The sequence below is a fragment of the Struthio camelus genome, chromosome 24 (assembly GCF_040807025.1).
Source record: "Struthio camelus isolate bStrCam1 chromosome 24, bStrCam1.hap1, whole genome shotgun sequence".
In the NCBI taxonomy this organism is placed as follows: Eukaryota; Metazoa; Chordata; class Aves; order Struthioniformes; family Struthionidae; genus Struthio; species Struthio camelus.
The window spans coordinates 5,790,087-5,803,375 of NC_090965.1; the positions used below are offsets into that span (position 1 = coordinate 5,790,087).

General features: G+C 49.4%; 1 protein-coding gene across 1 annotated transcript; it reads left to right on the forward strand.

Annotated features, from left to right (window-relative positions):
* The first annotated feature begins 1,716 nt into the window (after positions 1-1,716).
* Positions 1,717-8,234, forward strand: MLN (motilin). The gene is given in 4 exon segments (XM_068918459.1): positions 1,717-4,336; positions 4,339-4,406; positions 5,655-5,771; positions 7,173-8,234. Coding segments are annotated over 4 exon segments (567 nt in total). The 5' UTR covers positions 1,717-4,293; the 3' UTR covers positions 7,512-8,234.
* Positions 8,235-13,289: the final 5,055 nt, after the last annotated feature.

Below are 13,289 nucleotides of genomic sequence, written 5' to 3' on the forward strand. Positions count from 1 at the left end.
AATTTTAGTCTTCTCTTTTTATTTTAAAGGTTGTCCCTTCCAATGAAGAAAGCTTCATCACAGATGGATGGGAAACTTGCCAGCCAGACACATTTTTGAGGTAAAAGGGGACAAGACATGGGAAAGTTTAGTGCTTTGAAAAAGTGACCTTTCTTGGTAATTAATTTATCACTTCCCAACACCATCTGCCGACTCATTAGCTGCATCCATCATAGGCATAAAGAAAAAACCCTGAAAAAGTCACTTAAAATGAGAACCAGTGTCAAACGGGCTTTGTGCAAATTCTTTAGCGAAGGAAAAAAATAACCTATCATGTAATGTCCTTTCGTCAACACACATGCACATGATCCCAGGGAGAAAAACTACGTTGACCTCTCCGGAAGTTTTATAGCTAGGACCTCTTCATTGCCTGGCGATAAGCCATAATAAATACACAGGGATCTTGGAAGCATCTTAGCAACTGCCACATTTTTTAGGGAGGGGTTTGGCCCAAATTGAGCATTATTGACTGCAGTGACAGCAGCAAGGCCCTTGTCAGGACTCACATGCTGTGCAGAGTGTGTACTCGTTGTATCGGCTAGCTGTGATGGAGACAGGTGAGAAAAGCCATTTTCCTGCCTCGTGCTACAGTTCTTCTCCTCTTGTCTCCAGCAAATACTGCCGGTGCTTAGCTTTCAGCTGACGGGGCAGGAATGCCGCTGCTCACCCCTGCTGTAACATCCTGCAGAGCCGCTCGATGCAGCAGATTTCGTTCCTTCCCCAGATCAGTTTTTCCTCTTGCTTCTCACCTGCTGTCAGCTGGTTGCTCTCAGATTTGCTCACACGCAGCCACTGACCTGATACAAAGCTATAGGACATCTCTGACCTCATCCTAGACCTTCTGCCTTCCTGCGGGAGATCAGCATGTCCAGTAGTATGAGCTGCTGAGTTATTATAGTATTGGGGGCCATCTGAAAACCCCAAATAGACAGATAAATCCTCAGACTGCCCAGTCACCTCCTCACTTGTCTGCTTAGTTTATAAAGCTCTTTGGTGCTAGATTTGGCACGCACAGTTTTATTTATTATTTTAATATTTTGCTCTAGATCTTGCCAGGGGATTTATTACCTTAAATCGATGCTTTTGCAATGCCAGTGGGTCAAACTTCATTCTGCATTATGCTTATTTCCGTGGCATCATTGTTATTATTGTGATTTGTTCATATTACAGTAGAAATAGAATCAAGACCCAGGCATCAATTTACTGCATAATACATTCACAGCATAAAGGCCTTACCCGGAGGGCTCATGATCTAAACGGACAAGCTGGGTGAGAGGAAGTTTCTCATGTATAGATGGGGAAACTGAGGCACAGAGAGATTTGCTTTAGGCCCAGCTGTGGGCACCACTGAGAACAGCTGCCAACCTAAGGACAGGAACCTGGGGGAGGGCAGAAAGGGGGAAGGGGGTCATCCGGGAAATCAGAAACTCTTAAAAATCCAATGCAGATAACAACGCTGCCTGTACGGCAGACCCATTTCCATGCACTCCAGGTAGCCGTTTGTCAGCTCTCCTGGAAGATGGGGGTACCAGGGCAGGAAACGGACTGAGCGCTGGTGCATGCATGGGTATATAAAGAGCTGGGAAACCCAGCAGGACCATCCAGGCATGAAGAGGAACAGGAGGAGGCCTGACCTTCAGCATCCTGCGGCTGTTCTCACCAGGTGGGTGCCCGGTTTCTGCTCCCACCCGGCAGCTCGGTGGGGTGGCCCCATGGGTGCTCAAATAGGCACCGGTGGCAGCAGCAGTGCCCCCCTGCTGTATGCCACGCTGCAGAGGAAGGGAGGCAGTAGTGACACAGAGGGAGCTGTCAGGGTTGGGAGAGGGGGTTTCTCCCTGTGGTTTTCAAAATTTTCTGCAGGAAAAGGGAGGAAACGTGACTCGACCAAATGTTTCTGCTGGGCAAAGGAGAAAGCTTTTCCTCGGGAAGAGGTCAAAAAATGGGGCCTTTTACCGCAGCCAGATTTTGTGAACCAAAACTCTGGCGAGGTCGGCTCAGTGGTGCCTAGCCTTGCGATGGTTTGCCGTAACAGCCTATTCCTGTGCCCTGTGAGGGAGACGTTGCCTAGGAAGGCGCTGTGAGTCCTCAGCACCAAGCTCTGCCCTGCAAAATTTGTCTGGAGATTGGTGCCCGTGTTGGCATCTCTCTCCCTCCTCCTGCTCTGTTGCCATTAATGCGACTCCTCTTGCAGCCCTGGAAGGGCCTCGTTCCTCTAATCTCCATCTCCCCCAGTGCTCGCTCGTCCCACATTGACCAGGCACTGGCAAAGCTGGTGTTACCAGTGTGCATTTGCTTCCGTTCAGCAGGAGCTCCTCCGACAAGAAGGAGGGAAAATCAATGCTTAAGCAAGGGGAAAGGTGCTTTCTGCTTTTCCCCGGCCGCGGGAGCATTGATTCTACTCGCTCCTGTCTCCTGCCTTGCCCTGAGCACCTAGCAGGCAGCGGCACGTGCTGCGGAGACGCACGCAGCCCTGCGTGTCCCCTGCACTCGGGGAGCTGCTTCAAACATAAAGAAAATGAGTCACAGCCAGCTCCTATTGATAGGAACAATTTGGGTTTTGGAAGGCAGAGCTCAGCAGATAAAGGCACTGTCCTGCCGTCACTGTGCTCGCACCAGGACCAGGTGGATGCCCATGCCTCCTGACCCCAAATTGGCACTCTACCCCCATTTTATGCTGGCATAAGCAGAGCTGGATAATGCTGCACCCAGCCTCATGCGACTGCAGTGTTTTGTTGCGCTGATGCTGAACTTGGGATGCTCCTGCTTGGTGCTTTCCCTTTGTAGCCGGGAAGCAAATTCACTAGCGACGAGGTACGTATGTGCCTGGAGAGGCAGTGAGCTGGAGTTCTCGGGTCCGAAAGACACGTCCCGCTTACAAAATAAGGAAGGGACGTTCAGAAGAGACGTTGTCTGACTGGAAGCACGAGGGGGTGTTTCCCTGAGGGAGGAGGGAGAGAACCAATTCACGAAGGGCTAGTCCATAAGACATGAAGGAGGTGACTGGGTTTATTTTGTAGTATATGGCAGTATTTTATTGTAGTGCTGCAATAAATGAAACGGCACAAAAGATTGATGCCACTGAGATAACGCTGTGTTATCAGGACACGTGCACACCAAAACGCTCTGAGGAGGGGAGAGCCTGAGAAACCCCCTTTTGATCACTGCAGTTAATGGTGCATATTGCAAGGTCATCCAGGGCGATGTCCCAGGGCAATTAATAGCTTTGACCCGCGCGGGTGGGCAGCGGGGAGGTGGCCCTGGCCGTGTGCAGACCAGTGCAGCGCTAAGCAATGCGGAGAGAGGGCAGAGGGGCTACAGTCGCCTTTGCTGGCCGTCAGACCCCCTCCAAACTGGCGTTTTGCTGAGGGATGTGGCTGGCAAGTGCTGCGGAGGGGAGTAATTATTAACTTCCACTGGCCTTCAGTTCAATACTAGCTGATATTTATGGGAAATCTAATTTAGGGGTCAAATTTGATCTAACACTGTCTTTCTAATAATGTCCAAACCGCAAGCTTTTTGAAACTAATTAAGGATCAGGCTCCAATCAGGCAGAGTAGTTAAGCTGTGGGACCTGACTTCATTAAATTAGTCCAGAGAGAATATTTTAATATTTAAAGAGAGCATCTAATGTTTACATAAGTCCTCTTCTGATGTAAAGTCGCTGTTAAATCACTTCAAAAGCTAGTTTTTAAAGCTCTTTTTACTAGACTCCTACAGAGCAGGGCTGGCAAATGCCGTTCTCAGCTCTCTCTGACCCAATGAGGTTTATTAAAAGATTCGGTCCACCAATGCAGATTTTCAGGGGTGAGGAATATGAAAGCAAAATTTAACAAAACAGCTGTATGAAGGTTTTTGCTCTCCCACAGCCTCCCTCCGCCCACCCTGCTGCTAGGGCTCAGTGGGGTTGATAGGAGAGCTTTGCTCTGGATGCGTGGGGATGTCGTACCACTGCAGCTGGGAGCCAAAGCTTTCAGCACAGGAGGAGTCTTTAGTAGTACTGAAGAGCTGGCCTTTGTGTCTCTGGGGTTATTACTCAAGAACAAATCTGTTTACAAGAAGTGGTTTGAGAGGAGAATTATCAGTCAAGACACTTCTGTTCTCGGCTCAGGAGCAGCTGGAAGAGTAAACAGACCTGTAGTTAGCTGGTGGCTAAATTAAATGGCAGCTGATCAAAAGCCAAAGTGATTTCTCATCAAGTGGCCCTCTCCATTATCACCCCAGCAGCTTTTTTCCTGTGTTGTTCAGGCTTTCACAATGGTCTCAAAGAAAGTGGTGACTAGTTTGCTCTTGGTGTACGTGGTATCCTATCTGAACAGACCAAAGGCTTCCTGCCCTTCTTCACCCAGAGTGACTTCTGGAAAATGCAGGTAACCCATAAGGAATGTACTGCACTGGCTGGAGCCCTGAATAATGCAGGAAGTCCTCGCCCCCAAGCTTTGCCAGTGCATACCATGCTGCTGTTGTTCCCAACATCTGTCCCTCCTGTCCAAACAGGAGATATGATATTGGCAGTCCCTCGTTCATCCCAAAGCTAAGGGCTATGGGACAGACAATCTTCAAGATGTGAGACTAGAAAGGAAGAGCCCACACCCCTTTACATACGAACTGAATGCCCTGTGTAGTTTATCATCTGCAGATACTGGCTCTTGTGTTTTCTTTCCTTGATACAGTGGCTGGAACTTTTACAGAGAAGCTGCAGCCTCACATCACCATTCTGCTGGATCTTTTTGTTGTAACAAATAATTAACCATCCTCCAGATGGTTGTCACCTCTAGGATGTGCAGAGAGGAAAATGTTTTTCTTTTGGTGTGAAACTAATACCGTTGAAAGGTGTCAGGCAGGCAGCCTCAGAGACTGGCATCTTCTCCTTAAACACAGTCGAAGGGAGCTTCCCCCGCATGACGCAATCCATTGATACTGGGGAGAATTCCCTTGAGGGAAAGGATGGGCACCCATGCACAGTCCCTGTATTATTTGTACACCTCAGCCCCGGTAGTTATGTGTCCGCTGGTGACTGAGGGTCTTCTAGGTGTATGTGGGTGAAATCCATCTTGGCTTCCTCCCAAAGGCTGCCTCTCCTCCACTGAGCGTTCATGCAAACTGAAGTAAGTGCACAGCAAGCAGTATGGCACTGAGCACGGCCTTCGCTGGGTTCTGCATGCCTTGCTGTTGTCTGTTGTACCCCACAATTCGGCTTTTCTCTTGGGGCTGGAACAGCTTTGTAAGGTCAGTATACTTGGCGACCATATCCTGCTGCAGAGTTATCTTGCATAGATCAAAAGAGTCACCTAGGAGTGACAATTTTGCTATAGATTGTTCCCTGCAGCCTGACCTTACACCCAACCTTGCAGCCCCTGGTGCATATCAGAATTGTAGCCCCTGCGGCCATGCTGACCAGAGACCATGGGTCTCTTCCCAGTGAGCTGCAGCTCAGGGCCCAAGGATCGGCTCCACACACCAGCTAGACCTCCCATCGCCCTGGTTCTGTGCCCCGCTCTGCAGGCCCCTGGCTGCAGGGCATCACACCTTGGATTTGCTGCAGAGCGTGTTTAGTAACATCATAACGCTGTGTCACAGCATTACTGCTCTCTTTGCTCTTTCTTGTGGGGTTCCAGGAAAAGGAGAGGAACAAGGGGCAGAAGAAATCCCTGACCTCGCTGCAGCGGCTGGAAGAGCAAGGCTTCTCTGAGCAATCCAGAGCAGAAGATGTCAGCAAGGTCAAGACCATCCAGGTAAGGTGAACCGTGAGACTCTAAGGAATCCACAAGGACGCATAGGACCAGGTAGCTCTAGAGCCAGCCCACAGGGCCTGGCTACAGATGGTGGTTAATGGTGCCATGTGAGAAGAGAGTGGGTGCTATTAGTGAGCTCACAGTCAATACAAAGGAATACCATCCATTTCCTACCAGCTCTGCCAGGGAACCGAGAAAGGTTGCACCAGAGAAAGGGTATACCTTCAGCGCTTAAATTATCTCAAATGTTTACCAGCCTGGTCACCCTTCGGACCCACCTGGCCTCTCCCTTAGCACAGGAAAATGAAAACAACACGTAGTCTTTCATTTGCCACTCAGTAAACACCAGCCAACTACAAGTCAGCAATTTACAGCTCTGTTTCAGGTCTGGGTTTAATTTTTTGCCCAGCTTCAGTATCAGTTGTCCAGCACCGCTCACCTCCTCTCACAATGCTCTGCACTGGGAAGACCTTATTTACAAACTTGAGTGCAAACACCCACACCCCCCAAGCCTATATACAGAGCAGAAAATTGTCAATGTTAAGGATTTAAGTGTCAGTCTAAGCCCTGAAAGGCACACTTATCTGGTCAGCCAAGTCTGAAAATAGTGCTTTTCTGCTTTTGCTCCCTCAGTGCAGCCACTTCTGCGGTGAGCACAGTCGTTCTCCGTACCATCAAAAGGAGCATGTAGGTCCAGTTCAAACTGCAGGAGAGGCTCAGCAGGACAGGCAGAGCGACTAGCTAGACTGGAATTTGGCCAAGACACAGGTTAATGTGCAACTGTACTTACAAACGTGGTACACCAACAATCAATAATAGGATTTAAACAGCAAGAACTCACAGCTCAATGCATTAAATAACAGGCACATCCCAGGGTCTAACCCCCCACTGCAACCACAAGCCCTCCTGTGCCTCCAGCCATGCCCAGAACAACTTTATTTACTTTAGGTACATCTGAGCAGCAGCTGGCCTGAACTCGGTCAGTCTGGAGGCAGGATAATGTCTCATTCTCAGTCCTTACTAAGGCAGGACACTTCATCAGCATCAGGAAAGCTGACAGCTTGGAGGGTCAAGGTGGGAGAGAGTGGAAGATTCTAAGGTTCAGAAATGGCTGTCTCATGTAAGGTCTCCGTTGCCAGCAGGTGCCTTTATCTGTGGTTCTGAGTCAGCCCATATGCATGAAAACTCTGGCACTATGAACAATGCCAAGATTGGACTGACAGTGCAAAGGGCTGCCTTCAAAATGTTGCTGTTCCCCACAGGCAGGGTCATCTTCCTCCCTTTGAATCAGCCCTGGACCCTCTATGAAGTAGAGCAAAGTGGAACTAAAGCGGGGCTGCCCCCAACCCACCTTGCTTCCCCTCCTCTTTTCTCATTGACTTTTCCTGCTTTCCTCCACAGCTAGCTGTTCCTGCCAAAGCTGGGATGTGGCTCACCTCAAGGCAGCTGGAAAAATACCAAGATGTCCTGGAGAAACTGCTAGCAGAGATGTTACAGGACACCCCAGACAGTACTATCAGAAGCTTGAATTCTGCCTTGGGATTTCTGCCTTTCCTTTCTCTCACCAGCTCATCATCATGGAGATATTTATATTTCTCAGAAGGGCTTTGCGTCATGTTTGCTCACTTTACAGAGGCCTTGGATACCCCCGCCCTCTCTCATGCATACACTTTTCTTCTAGGAAGGTTATACTGTCTTCAAGGGCCCTGCCTGTGCCCTAGGGCTGATATTGACTGCTAGCAGCACTGCAACACTTCTCAGCAGCTCTCCTTAGCACTGCTTCCCACTTCCCTACTCCTCAGGCTTTAGGGTGCAATTTCCAACAGAGCTTATAATTTGAGCTACTCCTGCAAGGCAGCTCAGCACCTGCCATAATGTTGGATCTAAAAAGACTTTGGGCGCAGAGCAGTTCTGAACACCTTCCTCCCTAGACAGAGGCTCACAACTAAGAGAATTAGCTGCAATTTGAAGTGTCAAGTGCTAACAAACCAGCTGGGGGTTTTGATCTTAGTGTACGGGAATTGCAAAAGGAGAAATGCAGGGGCAGGAGGTTATACAGTTACTCCTGCCTGCAGACTCGGGAGGGTTGTGCAACGGTTATCACTGTTATCTCTGGAGCTTAGTCTTATCTGGGCTTAACTGTCTCTAATAAGAGAGGCCTCTGTTATTCCTGTGGGAGTTGTTATTCTGCTTTGGCTGTGTCGATTTGAGTTTGTCTTCTGAATTTTTAGGTTGAAGAGCGAAGGAGGAGGAAATGGTATATAAGACCTAGCAAAGACTGAGTGACAAATTTAAGGACACTTGTTCTTTCTTCTTTTCTTTTTGGTGTACTGATATCCGCAGAATCAGAAGAGAAAGCAAGGCAGCTTGCTAAAGTTAAAGGCCTCCACTTATGTAAATGAAATCTGTAAAAGAGATTAACAACAAAATCTGAGGTGAGATAATAAAATGCGCAGTATAACTAAATGGAGGATTTGTGTCTTTTTTTCAGTATGCTTCTCAGCCAGATGGCAGTCACCAAGTGTGGGAAAGAAGAGAGGCAAGGTTTCCAGTTCTGGAGAATATCACTTTTCTTCTGAGAAGCGCAATGCACATTGCAATGCCTGAGTAACTAATCTTCATGGACTAATAAGTTTTCGTTCCTGTTTTTAGCAAAGAGGGAAACTGAGGCAAAGATTTCCTAGGATCACCCAGCCAAACTGGTGACACAAAGCCAGCATGAGGAGTGTGGGTGTGGGACTGGGGCATCCCCACTCGGCTCCCTGCTGTCAATAGGGGAGGACGCCCTCCCAAACTGCTGGGAGTCCTGATTTGCGATTCCTACCTGTACTTTTAACCCCCTCTTGCTCACCCGTACTATATAAATCTAAATAATACTGCAAGGAACATGTTAGCCATAGCTATGATGTGAACAGATACAGAATGTGAAACAACATAGAGATCCAGCCTTACTCCTGCCCTTAATGCAAACCTAGATTGTAATTCCACTTGAACATATCGCTCTCCATTTACATACTTCTGGCCTATTTTAGAACTGCTCCTCTCTATTGGCAGGGGAAACCCAACATATGTAAAGTAAGGGCCGATGAGACCAATGGTATGTATGTGAGTATATCCGATTCCAATCCAATTTTATCCTCCCAACCTAACATAAATTCTGTTCTCACTGTGGCTCACTTAAATAGCTGTGTTTGTGCTAGAACAGCACATATGCGCTTCTAACTCTTCTGTACACTCTCTGCTGAAAGCCATCCCTTAGGAGAAAAGAAATTTGCCAATGTATAATGCAACATCCAGCAAGGAGTGGATTCCAGCTTTAACATATGATTCAAAGGCATATTCCTATTGCACAGACTGATCAGTTCAGTGTAACTGGAAGTTTGCAGGGATTATTGCTATGGCAGGTTGAGCTATGAAATCACTAGTAAATGGGTGCAAACAGGAAGAAGACAGAAAATAATACATCCCATTAGGCTGAAAATGAAAGCAACTATGTCTTGCTGGGCTAGAAGCTCAGCCAATGCAAAGCAGGCTCCAGTGGCATGTTGAGTGATACCCATTGGAGATGAGGCTTGGAGGAGTTGCGCCAGATTTACACCATTGTCGGCAGATCAGAGACAAGTCTGTTTGCATCAAAGGAGGAACTATTGGCTCATTAATTCTGACAGGCTCAAACCGTTACCCCGGGTTTAATTTTGTCCTGCCACAGGAAAACAAGGACAGTTTCCCCTTGAAGGGCAAATTGCTCCTAAAAACCCTACATGAGATCCACTTCGGGTCAGAGCTGTCCCTACATCATCCTCTTATGTCCAGCTCTTTCACTGAAGGGGTTTCCCCGGCTGACAGTTCCCCTACGGTGGGAAGGAACATTGCCCAAAGACAATAAATAAGAAAGTGAATGTGAGCCTCTGGAATTTGCTTCCTGGATCGTTTCCCACTGGGCTGATAGTGGGGCTGGTGCTGTGGAGACTTCCATAGAGGAGGGCCATGAATGTGACTTTGCTGGGTTGTCTTTCCCCTGCTCGTACATTTTGACCAGGACAAACTGCCACTGCTGGGCCAGAGCAGCAAAGGTCTGCTTTTACCCTAGCCCTCAGTTGTGTCAATAGCTCTTCTCAGTTGACCCAGCCATAAATGAGGTCTGGGATGTATGGCTGGTGGTGATGGTAAGCACATGAACCTGCAGCCAGAGCTGTGCTGTCTAAATAAGCCACTAAAGGCAAGGGGACCTTTGGCTTTTGGAAGTAAATTCCCTCCAGACTCAGTGGGCTGGAGTAGTGGGAATGAAAGCAGAAACTGATCTCAGCCATCCTTACTCCGCAGGGTTTTGTGGCTGGATGAACAGCTGAACAGCAGGGGCAGACAGGCAGGGAAAAGAGGAGGAAGCGAGAAAAGACCAAGAGAGATGCTAACTTTGTACAGTGTCTAACCTAATAAGAAGCTAGGCAGGCTGCGGACATGACATACGATCAGGAGGACAAGAGTGGTGCTCTTGGGTCACACCTGTGCTGTGGCTGTGAGTGACAGGGTGTTATACTGGCACAGTCAGCGCTTAAATAAGATTTGACACTTTCCCTGGTGACATATGCAGGACTGTTGTCCAAATGCCATGGGATAAGAGGTGGGGGGATGCACTTGCAATTTTTCCAGCATAGCCAGGGTCAGGGGTGGGAAGGTTCATCCACTGCCCTGTTTTGGGGGATGCAAAATGCACCTCTCTTCCAGAGCCTTGTGAAGGTCTAGTTCTACCCTTCTGCTTATGCCAAGTCTGTCTTGGTGCTTCAGGAGGAGAAGCAGAAGGCACGGCACTCCTCCTCTTCCCATGCTACTGCTGAGTCACTGCCAGCAGACCTAAGGCAGCTGCTAGGATGGCAGGAAAGGTGGAGGCTGTCCCCTCCTTGCTGTCCTATCTTCCCATATCCAGCTCAGAATATTTACAGCCAAGATTTTCCAGAGCTGCCCACTGGACTGGGAACTGGCTTTCCATAGCCAGCGATCTCTGAGCATCACAGCCTGTCTGCATCAGCAGAGCATTTCCAGCCGGCCTGTGCCCGCCCGTGGCAGCCTTCCCCACTGCCCAGAGTTGTGTGGATAACTAAGGGGGCTGCACAAAGCAGTGTCAGCAGGAATCTAGACTCTCCCAGTGAAACTCCACTGTCAGCCTCATCGCTGGCACTGTGGGCAGGATAATGGGAAAAATTAGGTGCTTGTCCATAGGGCTATAGGCTCTGTCACCTCGGAAACAGAGGGCTGTCTTCTCCTGTGCTCATCTCCGTGATGTCCAGGTACCTCCAGGAACGGTAAGGATGTTCCCAGAGGGTTGTCTTGCGAGGAACGAAGGGAGAAGGGTTGCTGATTTCTCTCCACAAAGAAGGGACATCTGTTCCTGCTGAGTGTCAGCACCGCCAACCTCCCTTCTGCGAAGGAATCGCAGCTTTTCCCCAGCCCTCCAGTTCTGCAACACCACTCTCATGTTCTCCCTTCCATTTCAGAAGGTCATCTGACAGCAACGCTGGGCCAAGCTGTATGCTGGTGTAACTTCCCTGATCTCCAGAAATGCAAGAAGTTGAAGCGTTTTCTTTAGGGTTTTTTTTTTGTTTTTGTTTTTTTCTCCAGAGCAAGGGGAGTTCACTTAATTCATGAGCTTATATCAGCTTGGGCTTGGATGCCAGCATGCATCTGCATGTCTAGGCAGAGCTTCTCCAGACTGTCTAAAAGCTGTGAGCTTACAGAAACTGTGTACTAAGAGCATATTCTAATTCTGTATTTACATTAGACACCACTCCCAATTATTAGCTGTCAGTTGTGCTTTCCAGTTAGTGAGCAAGGGAGGCTCAGCTTAGCACGTTCACGCTTCCCATCGGAACTGAGTATGCTCTTTTAATGGGCTCCCTGGCCTCTACTAAGTGTATATTTGTTGTTGCTAACCAGATGAACAAATCTCAGTGTATTTTGTTGCTGCTTTCTTGCATAAATCAGGAAGAGCAAGGAGAGCTTTGTCTGATGCCCTGAATTAGAAGAAGGGCATGACAGCAAAGTGAGCGTGAAAGGAGGGCCAGAGGAAGCAAGGCAGCCTGCCTGGCTTGCCTTGCATTTAATGCACCCATTAAAATCAAAGATGCCTTCACTTGCCGAGACTGTACAAGACAACGTCTAATCGGACGGCATGGCTCTGCGGAGGTTTATGCGTTCTGCCCCTGACAGCTGTACCTGGTGGAAGCCAGCCGAATTTCTCACCCTTTGGAGGTAAAAGGGCACCTATGCCATGCAAATATCACGGTGATAACGCAAAGCAGCAGCGCCGCCCGAGGAGCCCACGGCAGCCCATCAGGCCGGGTGCACCTCACGTGCTCTGGGAGGAGGAGCAGCAAAAGGTCCTCACGGGACCCAACCGGCCGGCTGACCGGCCGCTCTAAATATCAGAGTGTCCTTAAAGGTTTGTCCCGTGCACGGATGCAGTCTAGTGTCGCTAGCCTCACGGCAGCAAGTCTAGGGGTGTCCATCAGAGCACTTCCCGGAGCCCCTTCCCTGCTCCTTCTCGTGGCACGTCCTGCTCTTTTGGAGATGTGCTACGGGAGAGACGGTAAAGTTTCCATGACTCTGGTATCATGCGTCTATCATAAAAACCGTGATGCAGAGACGGCCTGTGTGCATTCATCACTACCTTTTCATTATCTTTAATTAAATTCCAATATCACGCCACAGTATTTCAGCCACTTTCATTACTTTCTTTATAGGCAGCAACAGAAAAAAGCAATTACTGTACATCACTGCCTTGCCAAAATAAATTTTCAAGTCGACACTTGATTTTGCTTTTTTAGGCTGCAAGTATGTAAGGAACCTCCTTCCCCAGCAAATATCCCGAGGACCCAGATCCTGATCCTGCCGAAGGCGGTGGCAACGCTCCAGCTCGTTTGCCTGGTGCCAGCTACGACTTGGCAGAGACAGGAGGGAGGAGAAAAATGTGTAGGGGGGGGTGGCAGGTGGCTGAGAAAGACACTTTTCTCCTCATGAATGCCCCTATACGTGTCAAAAGTCGGCACAGCCTGGCCCGAGCGAGGGCAAGAGGAGCTCGACCTCCCTGCTTGCTCCAGCCCGGCAGCCTCATGCGAGGGCAGAGTGCCCCCAAAGTGAGCAGGCGGTGGGACTGGCTGGCCCAAGAAGCTGAGGCTGCTTTTGCCCCTCGCCCTCTCTATTTCTCCCTTTTCCCTCGGCCTTTCCCCTCTCCGGAGATGGGCACCAGCTCTCTCCCGGCGCTATTCTCTCTCTGAGGGGAGAGGGGTTCCTGACCTCCCCAACATGGCGGAACCAGCGACCCCCGCCTTCACAAGATGGCGGGTGGCGGGATCCGGGGGGTGGCGGCTTTTCTCGACCTTCCTGATATGGCGCTCATTCCCGCCCCGCCTCTGCTCCCCCAACAACATGGCGCCGGCTGCGCGGGCGGACGGAGGCTATATAAGCCCAGCGTTTGCCCTTCCCAAAATGGCCGCCCTAGTGGGGCCGCAGGCCCCTCCCAAG